This window comes from Amblyomma americanum, chromosome 2 (genome assembly GCF_052857255.1).
Source record: "Amblyomma americanum isolate KBUSLIRL-KWMA chromosome 2, ASM5285725v1, whole genome shotgun sequence".
Taxonomy (NCBI): domain Eukaryota; kingdom Metazoa; phylum Arthropoda; class Arachnida; order Ixodida; family Ixodidae; genus Amblyomma; species Amblyomma americanum.
In genome coordinates this window covers 5,229,178-5,248,427 of record NC_135498.1, presented here as the reverse complement: position 1 = coordinate 5,248,427, position 19,250 = coordinate 5,229,178, and the positions used below count along the sequence as shown (strand labels likewise).

The 19,250-nt window shown below is 46.0% G+C and overlaps 2 protein-coding genes across 11 annotated transcripts in view; one reads left to right on the top strand and one right to left on the bottom strand.

The window, feature by feature from the left end:
• The window catches only part of LOC144120462 (citron Rho-interacting kinase-like), a 140,301-nt gene extending 137,840 nt beyond the window's left edge, over positions 1-2,461 (top strand). For all 10 annotated transcript variants that reach the window (XM_077652883.1, XM_077652881.1, XM_077652880.1 and 7 more), the window contains one exon: positions 1,938-2,461. In XM_077652883.1, coding sequence (XP_077509009.1) covers positions 1,938-2,025 — 88 coding nt within the window. In that variant the 3' untranslated portion in view covers positions 2,026-2,461. The remainder of the gene's footprint in view (positions 1-1,937) is intronic.
• Positions 2,126-19,168, bottom strand: Nle (notchless protein homolog 1). The gene is made up of 13 exons (XM_077652889.1): positions 19,021-19,168; positions 18,889-18,949; positions 18,651-18,799; positions 16,693-16,916; positions 15,639-15,718; positions 15,466-15,542; positions 15,290-15,387; positions 9,467-9,659; positions 6,457-6,586; positions 5,698-5,944; positions 4,863-5,022; positions 2,733-2,803; positions 2,126-2,268 (listed from the first exon to the last, which is right to left on the bottom strand). The coding sequence occupies exons 1-13, from the start codon at positions 19,075-19,077 to the stop codon at positions 2,256-2,258; spliced, it is 1,560 nt and encodes a 519-aa protein (XP_077509015.1). The 5' UTR covers positions 19,078-19,168; the 3' UTR covers positions 2,126-2,255.
• Between the last annotated feature and the right edge of the window lie 82 nt (positions 19,169-19,250).

Here is a 19,250-nt window from a genome sequence, read left to right as displayed (position 1 = left end):
CCAGATGCCCCATGGACAGGCACTGAAGATGGAAGCACGTCCAGGGTAGCCCGCGCGGTTCCGATTGCATCTCCTTACTGTTGTTGCCGTAGTTTGCGAGTGTGTGTTTCAATTTGCAACTGAGCAAAGAGCATTAACTGAATACACATGGTACGGTGCTCGTGGGATGTAGAAAGACAACTTCAGTTCTTCCCGCCATTTTGCGTGCTTTTCTTTTTCTGTCTATTCTTTCTGTTTCCTCCTTTACCATTTTCCCAGCTCGCGTTCCCTAAAATTTATTACAACCGCATGCAACAGCTTTTCCATAGTTCGGTGCCTCATTGCAATGCTCCCACTCCAAGCAGAAGTCTCCCGGTTCCCTCTTTTCGGGGTCTTTCTCACTTAACTGACCTTCAGTTGCTGTACATTCCTTTCTGCTTTGTGTGATAAAAGACGACACGCCCCCTTTGGTTCTTTTCAACCACACAGGCCTCGTTCAAGTCTCTGGCTGGATCGGATGTCGTGTAGTTTCATGAGCTTCGCGCCTCTCTTTAACTTGCGTTCAGACTACTTTATTTTTTTCTAGTCGCTGTCCATATTAATGGGACAAAAAATACACGCACTCCAATGGGCTCTGCAAAACCTCACCCTGTCCATTGTCTGGACAGTGAGTTTCTATATCAACAAGGCATAAATATATTGAAGAAGTTTGGTCACCAGAAAAATTATCCATAATTCGGGTCATCCATATTAACGGGAGTCTTATTAACAGGGCACGACTGTTCATGTTGCAGTTGGGCTTCACACTGAATGCCGAGACTTAATAGAGTAAACTCATTTTTTATGTTTAGAGAGCAATACAAGCTGCCATGCAAGTATAATACATGCACATCTTAGATGAGAGTTGTTGACTATGCTCTCTAGCACCATGCCAAGAGTGCGTTTTATTTTAAAGGTGAGTCGTACCGGGTGTAGTATTTGTACCAAACCCTTCTTTTGTGCCATTTTTTACCTTTTCAAATTGTTTCTGAATATTGTACGTTGTACCCCAAATTGTTGTCATGAAGCTGTCTGACTGACCACAGAAACAGTGGGAACAGGGGACAATCGAAGTCCAAAAAGAAACAGAACGAAATAGAATTCAAAAGAAGTCATGCCACCGCCCTTCGCCACGGATCACAAAGCACCATAACATACAGACATGCATACCGTAATCAGGTCTGCAATTACAGATAGTCACGCACAAAACTCTTCATGCTTGAAACTTGCCCGTTAGTCATTTGTGCTCAGCAAAGTGTTTTGACAAACAGCACCTCGTAATTTACGTATGCCCGTGTAGTCCAGGCGAATCATCATCTAAGCAATGTAGGTGGGCGCCTGATAAGAACAGTGCTATCATGGTCCTGCAAACACCCCGCGACAGCATGCAAACTTCACATTCCCGTGCTCTCTGTATTGCTGGCACCAGAAAACACACAGAATGACACTTGGCAGCTCTTCTGTCTCATTTGTGTGCCACCATCCATGTAATAGCACTCCTGAGGTATATTTATTTTTGCCACAAAACTCCGATACTAATGTCTCAATGTGCCCGTGATTGTGCAAGCAACGGAGCAAGTGCTGCAGTTTCGTGCGTGCTGATCCTTATTAGACTATAGTTCTTAGTGCTGTCGTTGCACGGTGTCGATTTCGTGAAGATCGCCAATGCGGGGACAGTGCATCATACACGAACAGGGGGGAAAGTGCGGATTTGAGGTCATAAGAATCTTTGTATTGTTACATGTGTAGCATTTGGCTACACATGGACAAATGCTGTAAGTTCAGAACTTTTATTAGCTGTTCTGGCTGACCATTACACAATTTCATGCGTGGTTCGATTATGTTGGTCTTATCTCTGGGCAAAGCAGTGCCTTTTGTTTAATACCCTTCTTTCGGTTTGTCACTTTATCACTTTACAGAAGCAACGATGACAACATTGAAGCTGATGAAAGCGACGAGATGCAATTTTCCTTTACATCATCAGTAGTTGAAGCCCTCGAAGAATGAAAGAAAAAAATGCTGCCTGTGAATGCACAGAGCATGTCCTGCAGCCAAATATACAATTTGTGCACACTGCTACAGTGATAGACCATGAGGTCACAGCACCTTTCCAAGTTTTTAAAATGTTGCGTTTTTATTATGTTCATAATATCATGTTTTTGTTTTAACGTTTTTTATACATAATGTAAGCTTGTTGGAAAAGAATTTCATTCAAGTGCCACCTTCAATGACCGGTCCTATTTCCTCCACCTGCAATGAAAGCAGACACAAGATGAGAAACTACTTGCCAAATTTTATAATGCCTGAACAATGTTGCTGAATCGAACCAGGCCAGGCATATTTTCTTTTTCTTGGCAAATTAGTGTACAGTACAAGTTTTATGATGTGTTGCGAGTTTTAATGGCGCCAAATTTACGGAATAAAATTGTATTTTACCCATGCAGAGTTGCATTTTATTTGAGTCTGCCTTGTTACAGTTCACTCTTACATAAACTATAATCAAACAGGCATTTGTACTGCATGCCGTGCGTCTAGTGAAGCAAACTATGAAATTTGTGGATTCTATCACTTTCACACTTCACTGACACAAGAAGTCTACATCTAGCACAACAAAACAGATTTACATGAACAAAGAGTGCCTCTTTTTGGTTTGTGGGCTTTTGCGTATGCACTTCACAAAGATGCCCATTAACTGTCGAAGTTTGTATACTCACAGCCGCAACACCTTGTCCTTGCCTCCACTAACCACCTGCGATCCATCCGGGCTCCAGTCAACAGCATACACCTGTTGCACGAAAAAATTGTGCATTTATCAATATGCATCCAATATGACTAAAGGTAGGCAACAATCCAGCAATGCTATCAAAAACTCAGAGAAAAAATCCTTATGCACCATTTACTGATCTGTTCTACAACCTCCAGCATAGGAGGGCTGCATCACCATGTGCTTGTTAACTATACAAATACTATGTACTGCTATAGCTTTCCCTTCAATTGAGAGACATGGAGATTGGGCTGGTTCCTGGCATGCACTGCTCCCTTCCCTGCGTATATTTGTGGCCACCTACAGTGTGTGCTGCCCTCGTAGCATGCATCACTTCTGAGAATGCCTGGGGCTCTCGCAACTCTTGCACCATCGTAGGCAGCAAGCTATGGCACCTGCTCACTTCCTTTTCCTTTCTGCTGTTGCTGTTGGCAATCTGAGCAGCCATTTTAAGGCATGCCGAACGCTAATTTTATCACACTACTTTTACTGCCCATGTACCTAGGCGTACGAGATACGTCGTGCGTCTACTGCCCCCTCCCCTTTTCTTTTACAGTAAAAGCAAGTTAATTCGGACTTCGAGGGAATGGAAAAAATTTTTGAATCCTCCAAAAGTTCGAATCCAAAAGTTCAAATTATCAAATGAGCCGTTAAAGGCTCGAGGACTGCTTGCATCACAACAAATTTATTTGGTGAAAGGCTGGGCAATGGTTGCCCGATTTTGAGATTAAAACAGTGCAGCAATCGCCATTTTTCACGTTTCCATCAGTGCTCTACTGCGTGAATACTGTTACGCTGTTACGAACATTAAAGCAGAACTGCTCCAAAATTGTAAGTGCCTGCCATATCCCTCAACATGTGTCACAATGGAGCCCTACTGCCACCACGTCACACCCATTGTAAGCGGCGCAGTCGCCTCTGAGGAGGCTTCACTGCATGAACAGCAAATGGCACATGACGAGCGCGCACTTTCGGCGTAATGGCAGAACAGAATCACGCAGAAGCAAGCGAAAGAAATGGTGCCAAAGCAGCGAATAAAAAAGGTGGGGAAGAAAGCACCAGCGACGTGCCGACTGGTATTCAGCTGGGGTAGGTTGGCTGGCTGCTCAAGCTACTGTCACTGCGGGCTGGCACAAAGCTCAGAAAAGCAAAACCGAAACTGAGCGGTCAGACTAATCTCGCAGGCGAGGCCGTCTGTTTATGTTTATCGTCGCACCTGCCATTGTGCCCACATCAGAGGTGCATGGGCAACTCTGTAGCATGCAATTCAGGTATGAGTAGGGCTCTTTGGACAATTGCTTGCCATGCTGGTAATACCAGGACACGGCTTCCCTTCAGGAGCCCGTTCAACTTAACCTGTGCAAGACCCATAGCGTCTGAGTTAGCGAGCATCCGGCGCCCTAGACTGGTGCTGACCGGGACCGAGCCACCAGTTTGAATTATTCAGGTTTCCGAATTAATGAGCTTTTACTGGGTTTAAAAATAAAAGGAAGGTGTTTGATGCACTGAGTCAAATAAGTCGCTTATGGCTGTGGTGAGGAAGCAAAACTACTTTGTAGTGGTGTAAATTTGGAAGTATGGAAACAATGAATAACTGCGCAAAAAGGACAGGACAAGAGAGAAGAATCACACGAGACTCTTGTCCCGTCCTTTTTGCGCAGTTATTCATTGTTTACGCAATGTTGTACCAACTAGCCCCTCACCGCACTCTTCTAAATTTGGCAGGAGTGGCATTTGCTGCACCAGCATTCATATATAACTTTTGTCGCCAATATGTCGTTGAAATATAACAGTTGGCCATTTTGAAAATTTTTTAATTAATACACCAATCGTAAGCATAGAGTTGCATTTGCAGCTTGAAATGCAGTCCCTTTGACAAGGTGTGCACAACAGCTGCAATGTGTAACCTGCAGGATTTATGTTGGCACAGTTACAACAAAAGTGAGTTTTCATTCCTCTGCATTTTATTTAAATCCTATATGAATAAGCAACACAGCATGGCACCATGGTTCTAATCCATTCCAAACATGGCATTCATTAGCACAAAGAGCAGACTTCCTATGCACAAGTTATTGTGTACCTCATCGGCATGTCCCGGAAGGTCTCCAGTCAACTTCCCGGTAGATACATCCCACAGCTTGAGTGTGGAGTCCGAGCTGCCACTGACCACAAGTCGGCTGTCAGCTGACCAGGCAAGCTGGTAAACACAGCTGACATGCCCACGCAATGCGGCTAAGAACCTGAAAAACAAGAAAATTAAGTTTCCATTATGCAATGCATAACAGCACTACAAATGTGGAAAGAAAATGTCATATGCAACTAGTATTTACTTGTGATTGCAAAACATTTACTTCGCAAGAAGGCAAAATGCAGATGATCCGTGCTAGGTGGCTATCAGTCCACGGCTGACAGCAATCTGAGAAGCCCATTCAATGGCCCACATTTGAATGCTCAGGTCTGAGCTGACCAACACGGTCCCCCATCGCTCGAGAGTAGGAACTTGTATTAGAGATTCCGGTGGCGGCTCCTGCTTACAGTTCCACGATATGTGATCGTAAGTGGCTATTTCGCCACATAGTGTACATTCCAGGTCGCAATCATCGGGATAGAATTTTGATAGTAATAAGGAGTCATTACGGATCATCCATCCTGGTTTGGGACGTCTAATTCAAAAGACATTAGAGCTGCTGCCCACATGAATTACAATAATCAGACTGTGAACAAACTCCCAAGTTACTAGGTTTGCATGGAGTAAAAGCTTCACGTTCCAAGTTATTGAAACGTTCATACCTCACCTCTTTGTCCAACAAGTTAGCCACTTAGCACACATTTATTACTGTGCAACTCCACATTTGAAGATTTACTTCAGGTAAATACATGAGAAAATGACGCACCGAAGAAAAGGGGCAACTCACTTTCCCGTTCGACCATCCCAAAGCTTGAGAGACTTGTCAAAAGATGCACTGGCAAGAAGCCGCATGTCCGGAGAGAAACGCACATCGTTGACCACTCTCTGGTGGCCTGTCATGTGTGCTGCAGGCTTTTTGCTCGTCTCTGGCAGCCACAGAGCCAATGTGAAGTCATCGGAGCCAGAGGCCAGACGCTCGGGCTCGTTGCCCCGTGCCTCCTTGTAACGCTGCTCGGCTCTCTGCTGAAGCTCCTCTAAGTTGCAAGAAGAAGCATTGAAGGATTGAGCCCCCATGCCAGCATTGCAACTTGTATGTTGGCCTTTATGTGGATGTACTAGCTTCATTAAAAGACATCCAAGATTGCTATCAAATGGTTTGAATGCACCAGTGATCACCAGGTTCAAACACCGCTGCTGGCCCAAATAAAATGCATGAAATACTGGAAAGCAGATAAGTGCACAGATCATTAAAAAATGAAACGGGTGAAAGTTTTCACCCATAACATACCTCAGCAGTTCTGGCAACCTTCCAGCTGCCCACAGAAGGAAGCAATAACTTACTGTCTCTTCAATTATGCAGTTCACTCTAGCTCTAAATAGTCTAGCTGTTACAACCTACGCAATCAGTGGGCTACGCTGTTGTTTTCACGCGGGCAGGATATTCCGAGAAGTGCAATAAATGCATTACCGCAGTTCCACTTCCACACTACAGATGTGTTTTGCTTTTTATAAAGAAAAAGAAAAGGTATATATAGTAAAAGAGAACCTCTTGAGCAGTTGGCAATGCTCTGCTGCTTGCGGGGATCAAAGGCACCAGTGCGCATCACATAATCCGTGTTCAGTGCCAGCACATTGACCCAGTGACCGTGGCACTGCAGTGTCCTGCATAGAATGCCCTGCACAATGTGACAGCAAGAGGGCATGAGCCAATGTAAACGAACACTGCATTCAGTAAAGAGCCGCTTGGCAAGCATGGCTGGCCTCAATACATGCACGCATATTGGACCTCTTCGATTATCCGCCTCTGGCAGTCCGCGGGCTGCCTGTAGGCTGCCAGAGCTCGCAGCCAGGCGCTCTATTTTCTCGGGCTGCTCCACGCACTTCCGGTGGCTGCCCAGAACGCACTCGTTTTTCTCTGGCTGTGCAGTTTCAGGCAGCCAGACTCGTTAGGACGATTTTGTGCTGGCAGCGCTCGGGCAACTAGCAGACGACCGAGAGGTGGTATGGTAGCAGGAAGCACGAGCGGCCATTTTTATATGGACTAGAAGGACCGCGGTTCTTCACGTGATGTTTTGCGCGATGCAGGCACTTGTTGCGACTAGACCACGGTGCATATAGCCTGTGTCGCCTGCAATGACGCCTTTTGCGACTGTTCTCGCTGTTTATCATTTGTTTTGCATACGTGTGTGTGATTGCAGTTTGACCGTCTCACCGCCTTGCAAGCACAAATGCTCGCTTCATATTACGATCTCATATAGTTCTGATTCAAAAAATATTTCGTCTGTTAATTTCGTGCGCCCGGCTGATATTGCGATGGTGTTCGAGGCCTTTCACGAGAGCGGCCACAGGTTCCAGCTTGAGTACACACTAAAACGCGCATATATGCTTGTACTGAACACGTTTGGCGAGGTGTTAGTTGAGCGCAATACAAGAGCGTATGGTCTTTATTTTATTTATTTATTTATTTGTACATACTGCAGCCCCTACAGGGGCTATCGCAGGAGTGGACATATACATTCAAAAACTAAAGACATGGTAGCAAAAAATTAAAACATCAAAGTTGAACACATAGGGAAAATTGCACAAATTGGGAGCATGGGTACAGTAAATAAAGAAATTACGAATCGGTTATGGCCTGCATAAATTTGTCTATAGGGAAGGAACGCACTGGACCGGGCAATGTATTTCAATGTTCATTGCGCTCTGCGCAATGCAAAGGCGGATATGGTTTGAGAAACGCTTGATTGGATCCTTTATTAGAAGCCTTCACAAACACACTGCTCGATGCATCTCTGCGCACGCATATATGTGGCCACATAGTAATATCACTTAATTACGGCAGCCGATCAAGCTAGTGCTGATTCTGCCGTCACCAACTGTCATGAATCTTGATGCTCGGGCCTTTGCCACGAATGCTTAAAATATCTCAGAAGAACCGTATGCATAAATCTCCTCAAATTTGGCTCATAAAGAGATAAAAGAATTTCCCAGCGCAGATGCATGCACATGCGGTACGTGCGGCACCGACACGCAAGGCCGGATTGTAGCGCCATTCATTCGAGTGCCAGCCCTCTGCGGTAAAGCTGTAGCAATAAAGATACGATATGCAGCCGAATTTGTACAGGACACCCGCTTGTTCTAGATGAACGCTGAATCAGCTGATCGCTTAAATTTTGTCGGGATTATGCGTGCATTCCTTTCCGGCAGCAAAAGCCAGCGGCCGACAGACTACAGTTGAACAGAACATATCCCATTTCTTTTCTTATTACAGCCCTCAGGAGTTCACGAACGTAGAAATTGCAACGATCACAGCACGGAGTCAATCACTATGCAGGGTCGATAGTCTGCGGTCATGCCAATCATCCTTACTGCGTAATAAACATACATGCGATAATCCGAGAGTACGGCGTGTCGTCTGATGAGCAACGTACGGGCGATTTTTCCCTCCGATGTGGTGTCAACTGAAAGGCGTTAGATTGCGATTGCTCATCCCAAGCTTTTGAGGAGTTCTCGAAGCTCACACAGCACACTGTGCACCGAAGGCACACGCTAGCGTTGTCGTCGCCGATGTGTACGGGTGCGAGCACGATCAGCTTTTTGTTCTGCAGTCTGCGGCAGCCCTCAATAACTTAAGGTCGTTGTTTTCGATCTCAAGCAGCCTATTAATTTCTGCCGTACGCGTGCGTAGCAACAAGACGCAGCAGAACGTGAAGCTATGCAGAGCATCTGCCCTTCGTGATCAGTGTTTAGCTTGCCGCCGTGATTGCTGATTGGCTGGTTCCGGTGGTCCCCAGCCCATGTGATCATGATGCGTTTTCCTGTCAGGGGCGAACTTGCAGGCAGCCAGTAGGCTGCCCGTGCGCGGTTAATCAAAGAGGCCCATTGTAAAAGAGCAAACTTGACACACCCTTCTATTGCCTATACGTATTCATCCTATCCATTTTCCCTGTTTGTCATTTCCTGCCCATGTCATTTAGGTAATATGTCACTAGCCAGCCCCCTTACTATTTCAGTTAACACATTTAGCAGCAAAAACGCACTGCTTTCAGAAGAGCTAGGTGGAAGAACATTACATACTGTAAAAGCTTATGTGGAACTTCCAGGTTTTGTGCCTTTCAATTTGTATGCAACATAATGTAAAAAAAATCTCACAAAAGACATGCAATTCCAGAGGACAGATGTCACTCGCTTATTCACCTGCAGCATGCCTTCAGGACAGAACCCATGTGGCAAAGTATTGTGCACATCATCACATGTTGACCGATACCACACACAATTGAATAAATGCTCCATGCATTATGGTAGGAAATACAATCGACTCTCAACCATTCAAACTTGAAAGGAACCAAACGTCTGTTTGAATTACATGGAGTATATATAATGCATGCCGTTTAAAAGTACAGCAAAGCATACTTTGGCTGTGCAACCAAGTCAATCAATGAAAGCACACCAGTGCCGTGGGAGTAAGTGTACTAAACAATACAGCACAAGCTGAAAGACTCGCATGACATGGCCCTACTCTTTCCTGTGCAATCGAAAGAATCCCAAAAACGTACAGTGTCAGCCTTCCAGACTTTGATGGTGCAGTCCTGAGAAGCAGTATAGATAAGGCCCGTGCCGCCCCAGCGGACGCAGGTTACTGACTGGACGTGACCAGCAAGGGTCAGGCGCGTCTGTGCCAATGTTGTGTCCCAGATGCGCACGGTGCCGTCTTTGCTACTGCTAGCCAGGGAACGGCATTCTGCATTCCTGTGAAACGCAGACAACGCTCTTACGTCTGCACAAACAAGACTTCACATCGAACAGTGACCGAACAAAGCAAATGGAGCAGCACTGAAAAGGGGAGACGATAAGCAAGATGCGAAAATAGAAGAAATTTTTCAACAAGATATCTACTTTATGAACAAGATCGAGAACATCTAAGAGCACACCTAAGTGTGACCTGGCAGACTTTTTTGTTCCAAAGCAACCTCGATGCGTGGCTCCACCTCACTGCATGCTAAACTATACTGAGGTCGGCATGAAGAGAAGAAGGCAATATATTTGTTCAGCCTCCTTGTCATACACTCAAAACAAAAACAAAAAAACACACCACATAAGGCACTGGCCACGGCTAGATGAGCCAACCATCCAGAATACAGAAGCTTTGCAAAATGTGGGTACAAGAAATAAGAAATGCCCACAAGCTTTAAGAATGAGTAAGGTAGTGTAGTGTCTTTTCATCAGCACTGAATAGTCTGCAATTTATTTATAAAATTTTTGCCTCCATACAGCGAAGATAGAAGCACCTAAACAGGCCCATGAGAGGTATAATACACCACTGGCTAATGCCACTGCGAAGCAGCAGACATGCGGTAAGCACTATCTTCATACTTTACACAAAATCTAGCACTACGCAGCATTCTGTCAAAACATGGTAAGTTTGTAATGTTATATATTTTCAAGAAGACAGTGTCAATGTTCCAAAAAGAGGTTTTCAGATGCCCAAATACCATAACTTCTTAAATACTACACGGTGGAATCATTTTCATCTAGGCAACCAAACACCTTAAAACCATGACCTAACTGTATATTGCAATGACTGACTAGAAAGCAGCAAGAAAGGGGACTATCAACAAAAAATGAAGAAAAATTCTGGACAATACCAATGTTTGTTTCTTTTACAAGCATAAGATGCCAGCCTAAGGTCTGTCGAAATATGTTCTTTGGCGTATTTGTTTTGCTTCTAGCAATGCTTGGCCATATGAAAAGAGCCACAACCATACACATAGCTCAGCATAACACAAAATTCAACACAGCACAGCTCGGCCAATCATTCAGGAGAATTTCTACAAAAGCATCTGACATCACCAAGCAACTGTGTGTGAAGTGCATTGCCCTATGCATCCAGTCCTTTGGATCCAGGGCTAATTAGGTGAGAAAGATGCTCTCAGCACAACAGAACTGCAGCAATGATACTGGCTTTTTATTTATGGCTGGCCAACTTTACAAGCTTGAGCAGCCTTTGTCAATAATACACATGATACTGGTTTAGCTTCTAGGCCATGTTGTACAGCTTGTTTAGCATGCCCAGTACTCTAAATTTTCATGAGGTGTAGGTGAGGCTGCCATTGCTTGGGGGCTTACATGTGCAAGCGGTGGTGCAAGAGCCCCACAAAACGGGTTACCAGCATACCTCGGCAAACTCACGAGTGCTCAGAGGCTCACTCACAAAACTTTGGTCAACCTAAGGGCTCACGAGAGCACGTTGTTGGGCGAGTCGGTCGTACATACTTAAAGAAGGGAATTGCGCTAAAAAAGACACGGACGAGAAAAGACAAGGACGGGCGTCTAGTTGCGCCCGTCCTTGTCTTTTCTCGTCCGTGTCTTTTTTAGCGCAATTCCCTTCTTTAACTAAGGGCTCACTTACACTCACAGAGGCTCGGGCTCACTCAAGCTCATGAACTCAAACTTATTTAGGATCACAACTTACTTGAGCTCAGACTCATCACTCATTCGGGGTGATCCGCCCATGGCGACTCAGGTCTGACTCAGACTCACGTCTCATCTAGGCTCACTCACTCATTTCAACTCACGACTCATCTGGACTCACCTGGGTTCACTCATTTCGACTCGACTCACCTGAACTCACTCATTTCGACTCACGACTACCTGAGCTTACTCATGTCGACTCATGATTCACCTGGACTAATTCATTTCGTCTCATGAGTCATCTGCTCTCACTCATTCGAGCTCACTTGCACATTTCAACTCATGACTCACCCAGGCTCACCTTGACTCAGGACTCCTATAAGCTCACACATCAGACAGCTGAATCGATTTTATGCTCAACGGCCCAAGTTAGGCGCTTAAAATACCAAAAAATTGTTAAAAACACGATATGTTGAGCTCTTAACTACAGCTAGCCTGTAGCCAGGCCTGGCTGAGAGGCCTAGAGGCCTGTAGCTGCTGCTCACGGGACGTAAAGATCGGAGGCTGCTGCATGTTTTCGGCAACCAATTAAAATCAGTAAAGAAAGAAGTCAAACAACCGCGATACAGCAAGCCACAGCTAATTACCAACGAGCCCAAGCACGGCGACTAATCAACGTTTCTCTTTTTTTAGTAATGTGCTAGCGTGCAATAACCGCAAAAATTAAATGCCAAGAAACAATGAAATTTCTCTACATCATCAACCCGACCAAAAGCATATTGTCACGGACGCCGGTAGGACGTTCAATGCCTGGCAGAACAGTACCTGGCGAGCACACTGCGCAGAGCGTAGCCGGCAGGGCCTAGCACCGAGCAGAAGAGGACGAAGTCCAGCGCGCGACAAAGGTCGAAGACAGACCGCACGGGAGAGCCGGTAGCGTGATGGCTAAACTAAGTGCGGCATTGCCCCTCCCCTCTGGAAAGGCATCGACTCGATGCCTGACAGTGTGGGGGAGCCACGTGTTGGTGTTAACAGAATCCCAGGCACCGAACATGGTGAGAGGTGTCCTAGCGGGCATGGTATGGCTTCAGTCTTGAGACGTGCACAATTTCGGATGTCGGCGGGCGTCTGGAAGAACGAACACTCCCTTACGGGCGCACTGCATACGTAACGTCGCTGCGTTGGCGAAGTACCTCGTAGGGGCCGAAGTAATGGCGCAAAAGCTTCTCGGAGCGACCGCGCAGACGGATGGGGCTCCAAACCCACACTTGATCGCCAGGCTAGAAAATGACTTCGCGGTGACGGAGGTTATAGCGGTGAGCATCGACTTCTTGCCGCACGCAGGTTCGTTGCCGAGCCAGCCGGCAGGCAGCCTCTGCATGGCGAACGAATGCATCAGCGTCGGCAACGGATGGGCGGGCAATATCGGGCAACAACATCGTGTCCAACATAGTCACGACTTCACGACCGTGTACCAAACGAAATGGCGTGAACCCCGTCGTCTCTTGAAGGGCAGTATTGTAGGCAAACGTGACGTACGGAAGGATTTCGTCCCAGTTCTTATGGTTGTCGTCAACGTATATAGAAATCACATCAGCGATAGTCTTATTGAGGCGCTCGGTTAGGCCGTTGGTTTGAGGATGGTAAGCTGAGGTCTTACGATGACTTGTGCCACTGAGCCGCATAACTTCCTGAGTAAGCGTGGACGTGAACGCTGTGCCTCGGTCAGTTAAAACAACATAAGGGGCGCCATGGTGGAGGACTATGCTGATGATGAAAAAGTCAGCAATTTCAGCAGCAGTGGCGCGGGGAAGGGCTTTCGTCTCACAATACCGGGTGAGGTAGTCGGTGGCAACCACAATATACCGGTTACCCAATGATGACGTGGGAAATGGGCCCAGTAAGTCCATGCCGACTTGGTGGAAAGGAATTCTCGGCGGAGCAATGGGTTGGAGCAAGCCAGCCGGCTTGAAAGGTGGTTTCTTCCGACGTTGACACTCGCGGCAAGTATGTACATAACGCTTGACAGTCGCAGAAAGCCTGGGCCAGTAATAACGGTGACGAACTCGTGCCATCGTTCGAGAAAACCCGAGGTGGCCGGAATGAAGCTCGTCGTGGCATGCCTGCAAAACGTCAGTGCGGAGCGCCGTTGGAACCACGAGCAGGTAACCAGAGTCCGTCGGGGCGTAATTTCGTTTGTAGAGGACGCCATCTCGCAAGCAAAACGACGACAAGCCACGCGCGAATAGACGAGGCGGTAACGAGGCGGTACCCTCAAGATAATCGATGAGTGGCCGCAATTCCGTGTCGTCCCTCTGGTGTTGAGCGAGGTCGGACGTGGTCAGAGAACCAATAAAGAGGGGGTCATCAGAGCTGGACGGGATAGGAGCACGGGACAAGCAGTCTGCATCGCTGTGTTTGTTGCCCGACTTGTAGACAACTGTTACATCAAATTCTTGCAAGCGAAGGCTCCAACGAGCTAGCCGGCCCGAGGGGTCTTTAAGATTCGCGAGCCAGCACAGTGAGTGGTGGTCACTCACGACCCGAAACGGGCGACCATACAAGTAGGGCCGGAACTTCGTTATCGCCCACACAACAGCTAGGCACTCCTTTTCAGTGGTTGAGTAATTGGCCTCGGACCGAGACAGCGTGCGGCTGCCGTAAGCAATCACACGCTCAACACCATCTTGCCACTGGACGAGGACTGCACCGAGGCCAATGTTGCTGGCATCGGTGTGAAGTTCTGTATCCGCCTCCTCGTCAAAATGGGCAAGAATGGGCGTTGTTTGTAGGCGTTTGCGGAGCTTTTCGAAGACGTCCTGCTGTTCCTGTGCCCAGACGAAAGGCTGATCGTCTTTTGTCAGCCGTGTGAGAGGCCAAGAAACCGGCGCACAGCTTGCTTATCAGTGGGAGTCGGGAACGCAGCTACAGCAGCCGTCTTGTCGGGGTCGGGGCTGACACCCTCAGGTGTCACAACATGGCCCAAAAACTTAAGCCGTTGGTACGCGAAGTGGCATTTTTCGGGTTTTAGAGATAGACCGGCTGATCGGATGGCCGTCAATACTGCACTCAAGCGTTTGAGATGTTCTTCGTAGGTCGCAGCGAAAATAACCACATCATCAAGATAGACGAGACACGACTGCCATTTGAGGCCAACCAGGACAGTGTCCATCATTCTTTGAAAGGTGGCAGGAGCGGTACACAGGCCAAAGGGGAGCACCTTGAACTCGTACAAACCGTCAGGCGTTATGAACGCGGGCTTTTCACGTTCATCATATTCAGTATATTACGAGTGCACAGGAAACTCGCGTTTATGAATGCTACAAACTCGTGCCCAATCGCCATCATGGTTCACTTTGGATCATGTGATTGTTCAACCTCATATCAGACTTATTTGGTTTAATAGGCCCATCGTCTACCGGACTGACCAGGAAGACTCAGATCGCTACCAGAATGTGAGCACACTCACCACGACTCAGATCATGATCTGAATGTGGGCCCGGACTCGCGACTCAGATCGTGATCTGAGCATGAGTCCGGACTCATTCACGACTCAGATCATAATCTGAATGTGAGTCTGGGCTCACTCACGACTCAGATCATGATCTGAATGCGAGTCTGGGCTCACTCACAACTCAGATCATGATCTGAATGTGTTTCGGCTCACTCACGACTCAGATCATGATCTGAAATGAGCCTGAGTGAGCGAGCCGAGTGAGTGGACTCATGAGTACGCCGACCTATGGTTACCAGCAAACCCAGTGACCTGTCTATTTTTTGTCAAAGACTATTTGAGCAGTCTAATGACTTTGCCGTTACAGAGAACAGAGCTTCGAAAATTGGGTTTGCCAGCAGAGTAGTGACAACCCAACACTGTGGCAAGTACCTCATAAGGTACAATTGTGACGATAAAGGCAGTACCTTGTCACATAACAACAGGTAAAAAGGAAGCATGTCGTGGGCCTCACAGGTGCAAAGGTTCCCAACACAGGCATGTGATCCATTTCTTGTGACCAGCCAAGGGCCGTCCCATTTGCTGCCCAGACTCCGGGTCCCAAAGGAATATCTGCACAAAAAAGGTTTACATGAGCTGTCACACACTCCTGGTACAATGACTGTTAAAAAAGGTGAAACAGAAACACACCTGGCCATTTTTGCAGCCTGATGCCACCTTCTTTCCATCAGGGGCCCATGTGACACACAGTACCCAATTCTTGTGTCCTGAGCAAGGAAAGGCACCTCAGACATAAGTCACTGGTAGCAAAACAATATAGCACGGAAATTTTAGCCATTAGTAGTAGTGAAGAACACACAGACCTTTACAGGTGTAGTGAGGAGTTTGGGTGTTGAGGTCCCAGAATCGGACAGTTGTGTCACCAGAGCCACTTGCCAAATGTCTGTTAGTAAGCGGCAGTCATGAATACAGACCAAAAAATGGCATCAGTCACAGGAAATACCCCCGCCGCGGTGGCTCAGTGGTTAGGGCACTCGACTACTGATCCGGAGTTCCCGGGTTTGAACCCAACCGCGGCGGCTGCATTTTTATGGAGGAAAAACGGTAAGGCGCCGGTGTGCTGTGTGATGTCAGTGCACGTTGAAGATCCCCAGGTGGTCGAAATTATTCCTGAGCCCTCCACTACGGCACCCCTTTCTTCTTTCACTCCCTCCTTTATCCCTTCCCTTACTGCGGGTTCAGGTGTCCAATGATATATCAGACAGATACTGCACCATTTCCTTTCCCCCAAAACCAATTATTATTATTATTATTATTATTATTATCACAGGCAATACAACAAAGCATCCCTCTTCAATGCCTCTTTTATGTACTGAACAGCTTTTTCCTCTATCAGTCATTACCATTAAAATAATTTCTAAAAAGAAGCACTTGTTGGCAAAGCTGGTATTCAATAAAGAAATAATGATCACAAAGAAACGTTTGAATTACTGCCACCCACCATACAATGGTGCTAGGCTGCAGAAAAGAACCTCAAGCACTTGTCAACAAATGGAGACAAATGGAGGAACAATTAATTTATTGCTTCCCTCACTTCTGAACTTTAAAGGGCTACAAAGTCAAACTGTTTCTCTTTCACGTTTTGAGCAACTTCCACTTATTATTACGGATAATGTAAACGTCAAGCATCAAAGAAAGCAAAGCACACAGCATAGAAGGCATTTACTAATCAGCTGCATCATGCATTACTTTGCAGTAGGCTACGTTTTCCAAGTCCTAACAATGACTGCATGCCAATTAACCAAGTTTTATTTTTAACTATCAGCACAAAAGGTTCCAAGCTATAACATGGCCAAGCAAACACACCGGGCTAGGCAATAATGTAACCAAGGCCAAAGCAAACTGGAGGGCTCTCACCTTCCATCTGGGCTGAAAGATGTCACAAGTACCGCTTCCTCATGTCCAGGAATAGAGGCAGTGCAACGGGTAACTGCCTGTACTTTAAACAGCGCTTGGGGTGCATACACAATTTCCACCACCTTCTCGGGCTCTAGGGGTGCTGTCTTTTCGAGCAGGGTATTGGCTAGTGACTCCTTTATCTCCACGCCATCCACAAAAAACAAATATGGCACCTTCTCCTCCTGCATTTGAGAAATGACATTTGTTTTTGGCCAACATTGTGACAGCTGTAAGCAGGATGTCTCGTGATGTATATGAAATTGTGAGACGAGAGACTGCACACTCCTCATCGGCCACCTCTAAGAAATGTGGCTAGGTCAGCGGCCTGATGAATGGAAAAAATGCCAGCTGCGGTAATGTGACACTGATCAACATGTGCTATGTGCACTATGTGGACCTTCTTAAAATAAAGGCAGGGGAGGGTGGGAACTACTTGGAGGTTCTTTTTTTTTTTTTAACCACACACATGAACACATTAACGACAACAAACTAGGGGTGTGCGAATATTCGAAATTTTCTATTAGTGAATCGAATACCCTCCTACTCAATTCACTGAATGAATCAAACAGTGCACATTCAAAATTATTTTAAATGAATCGAAAATGTTCTAAATTTTTTTAATACTTTTAGAATCACTGGCACGATATCTGAATAAGTTCTTTTCGAATCATTTACCAAATTTCAAACGCAGAACCTACTGTGACATCAAACAGCAAGTTGCCATGATTAATCAATGTGGGACGAGGGTTCAGTATTGCAAGACTTCCATTTGGGTTGCAGCGTCCACAATGCTCATACATGACCTCTAAAACAGCGATGCAGAATGTCTGCAAACCCTCCTTTTGGCTCGTATGTAGTTCTCACCCCTCTCATCTACTCAGATCTGGCGCTAGTTTATTCCCTATCATCATCAGTAGCACAGGTAATTTCCCTATCTGTATAGCACAATGTTGATAGAATTAATAAACTGACTTCATGCTGCACATCCCCTTCTAGACATTGGTGTTTTGTCTTTTGGCAGCTATCGCTACAATTCCAGAAAATATCACACCATAACACAGTGCTGCCGCCAACACTTTACTTTTCGCACAATTTCTCGTTCCGTACAAATATTCATATAAGTAGCAAATATGGGTGCAAATATTTTATTGTATCCACTTTGGTTTTATCACTATTGGATTCGTATTCAGATCTGTTTTTAGCCACACTATTTGTATTCTATTCGGTTTTGAAAAAGTACTGCTGTTCACACATCCCTAATACAAACATTTTACATTTATTTGTGCCCCAAGTGCTGTGATAAACCACTGCTCTTCAAACTATTTGCAGCCAGTTACAACGCAAACATGCACTCCTGTCTCTCTTGCCCAAGTTTTATCTACACAAACAATTCCACTACCAGAACACAAAGGCATACTTTTTTGCAATTTTACGGTAAACTGCCTGCTTTCCTTAAACAGGGCAGAAACGTCCTGTTTAAGGAAATATGACCTGTGCAGTTATGAGCCCTGTGGTTGTGAATAATAATGTGGCAATTTTTGTCATTGCACCAGGGAATCTTGTCAGCGAGCTTGAAGAACTTCTAGCTGAAATAGACCGACTACAAAAACAGCACAGTAGTCTACTAAGGCTTTCTTTTTCCTCTTTAAAGGCGAGCGGCGTTCAAAATTGCTACTCGGAATACTGGCACTCTGAAATGTATTTCCAGAATTATGTTCTAAGTTAAGACAGTTTAAAAAATAAAAACGTAACTTATGGAGTAGTAAGGCTGTCTTTTCTTTGAGAGAAATTCTGCACATTCTGACGTTAAGCTCAGTACCAATGTTTTGGAGCTGCAGGCCTGTAACAGAAGGTTCCCTACACTTCTAGGCACCTATCGCAGCCCGCAGCTAGAAAAACGTCAACAGACAGCTCACCGTTTCCAAAAACGCGTTGCAGAGAAGTTGCAGTTTTTCCACAGTGACATCAACAGGAAGATCGAAGGGTGCCCCCGCATTCTCCCCAGACTCGGATTTGAACTGAGCCAGAACCCGCTCCACCGTCAGCTTCGGCTCCGGCTGTTTCTCTGCAGACAGCAAACAGTGCAGCATATCAAATCCTTTTCGACCAGCGTATTTCAACGCCTTTGCTGATGGAGTCGAACGCGTGCTTTACCTCGTTTTCGCTTCATGTCGTCAAATGATTTGTCGGTGTCACGAAGAATGCTTGCGTGAACCTGTCAAGAAAAACGTTTTCCGTTCCTATCGTACAGCCACTGCCGATGGATCAAACTACACCGTTTATTACCTGCTCTTCGTAACGACTACACGTACTGCACGAGTTTTCTACCGACTCGCTTAACATGTGAAACTTCACACTTCACCCACGTGGTCGAGATGGTGCTCTAGCTGCTCTAGCCGCTTCTTTGAGTCGACCACCACATGATCAAAACAAATGCAATGAGCATGCGCACGTAGAATATCACATGACGCATGATGTAGTCCAAAGCGAATGTTCAAATTAATTCAGTAACTAGA

Coding starts and splice junctions, on each gene's coding strand:
- Nle (XM_077652889.1), bottom strand. CDS start 19,077: ATGTTAAGCGAGTCGGTAGAAAACTCGTGCAGTACGTGTAGTCGTTAC. Junction 18,800..18,888: donor CGACATGAAGCGAAAACGAG/GTAAAGCACGCG, acceptor TGCTGTCTGCAG/AGAAACAGCCGGAGCCGAAG. Junction 9,660..15,289: donor TGTTGGGAACCTTTGCACCT/GTGAGGCCCACG, acceptor TGCGTTTCACAG/GAATGCAGAATGCCGTTCCC.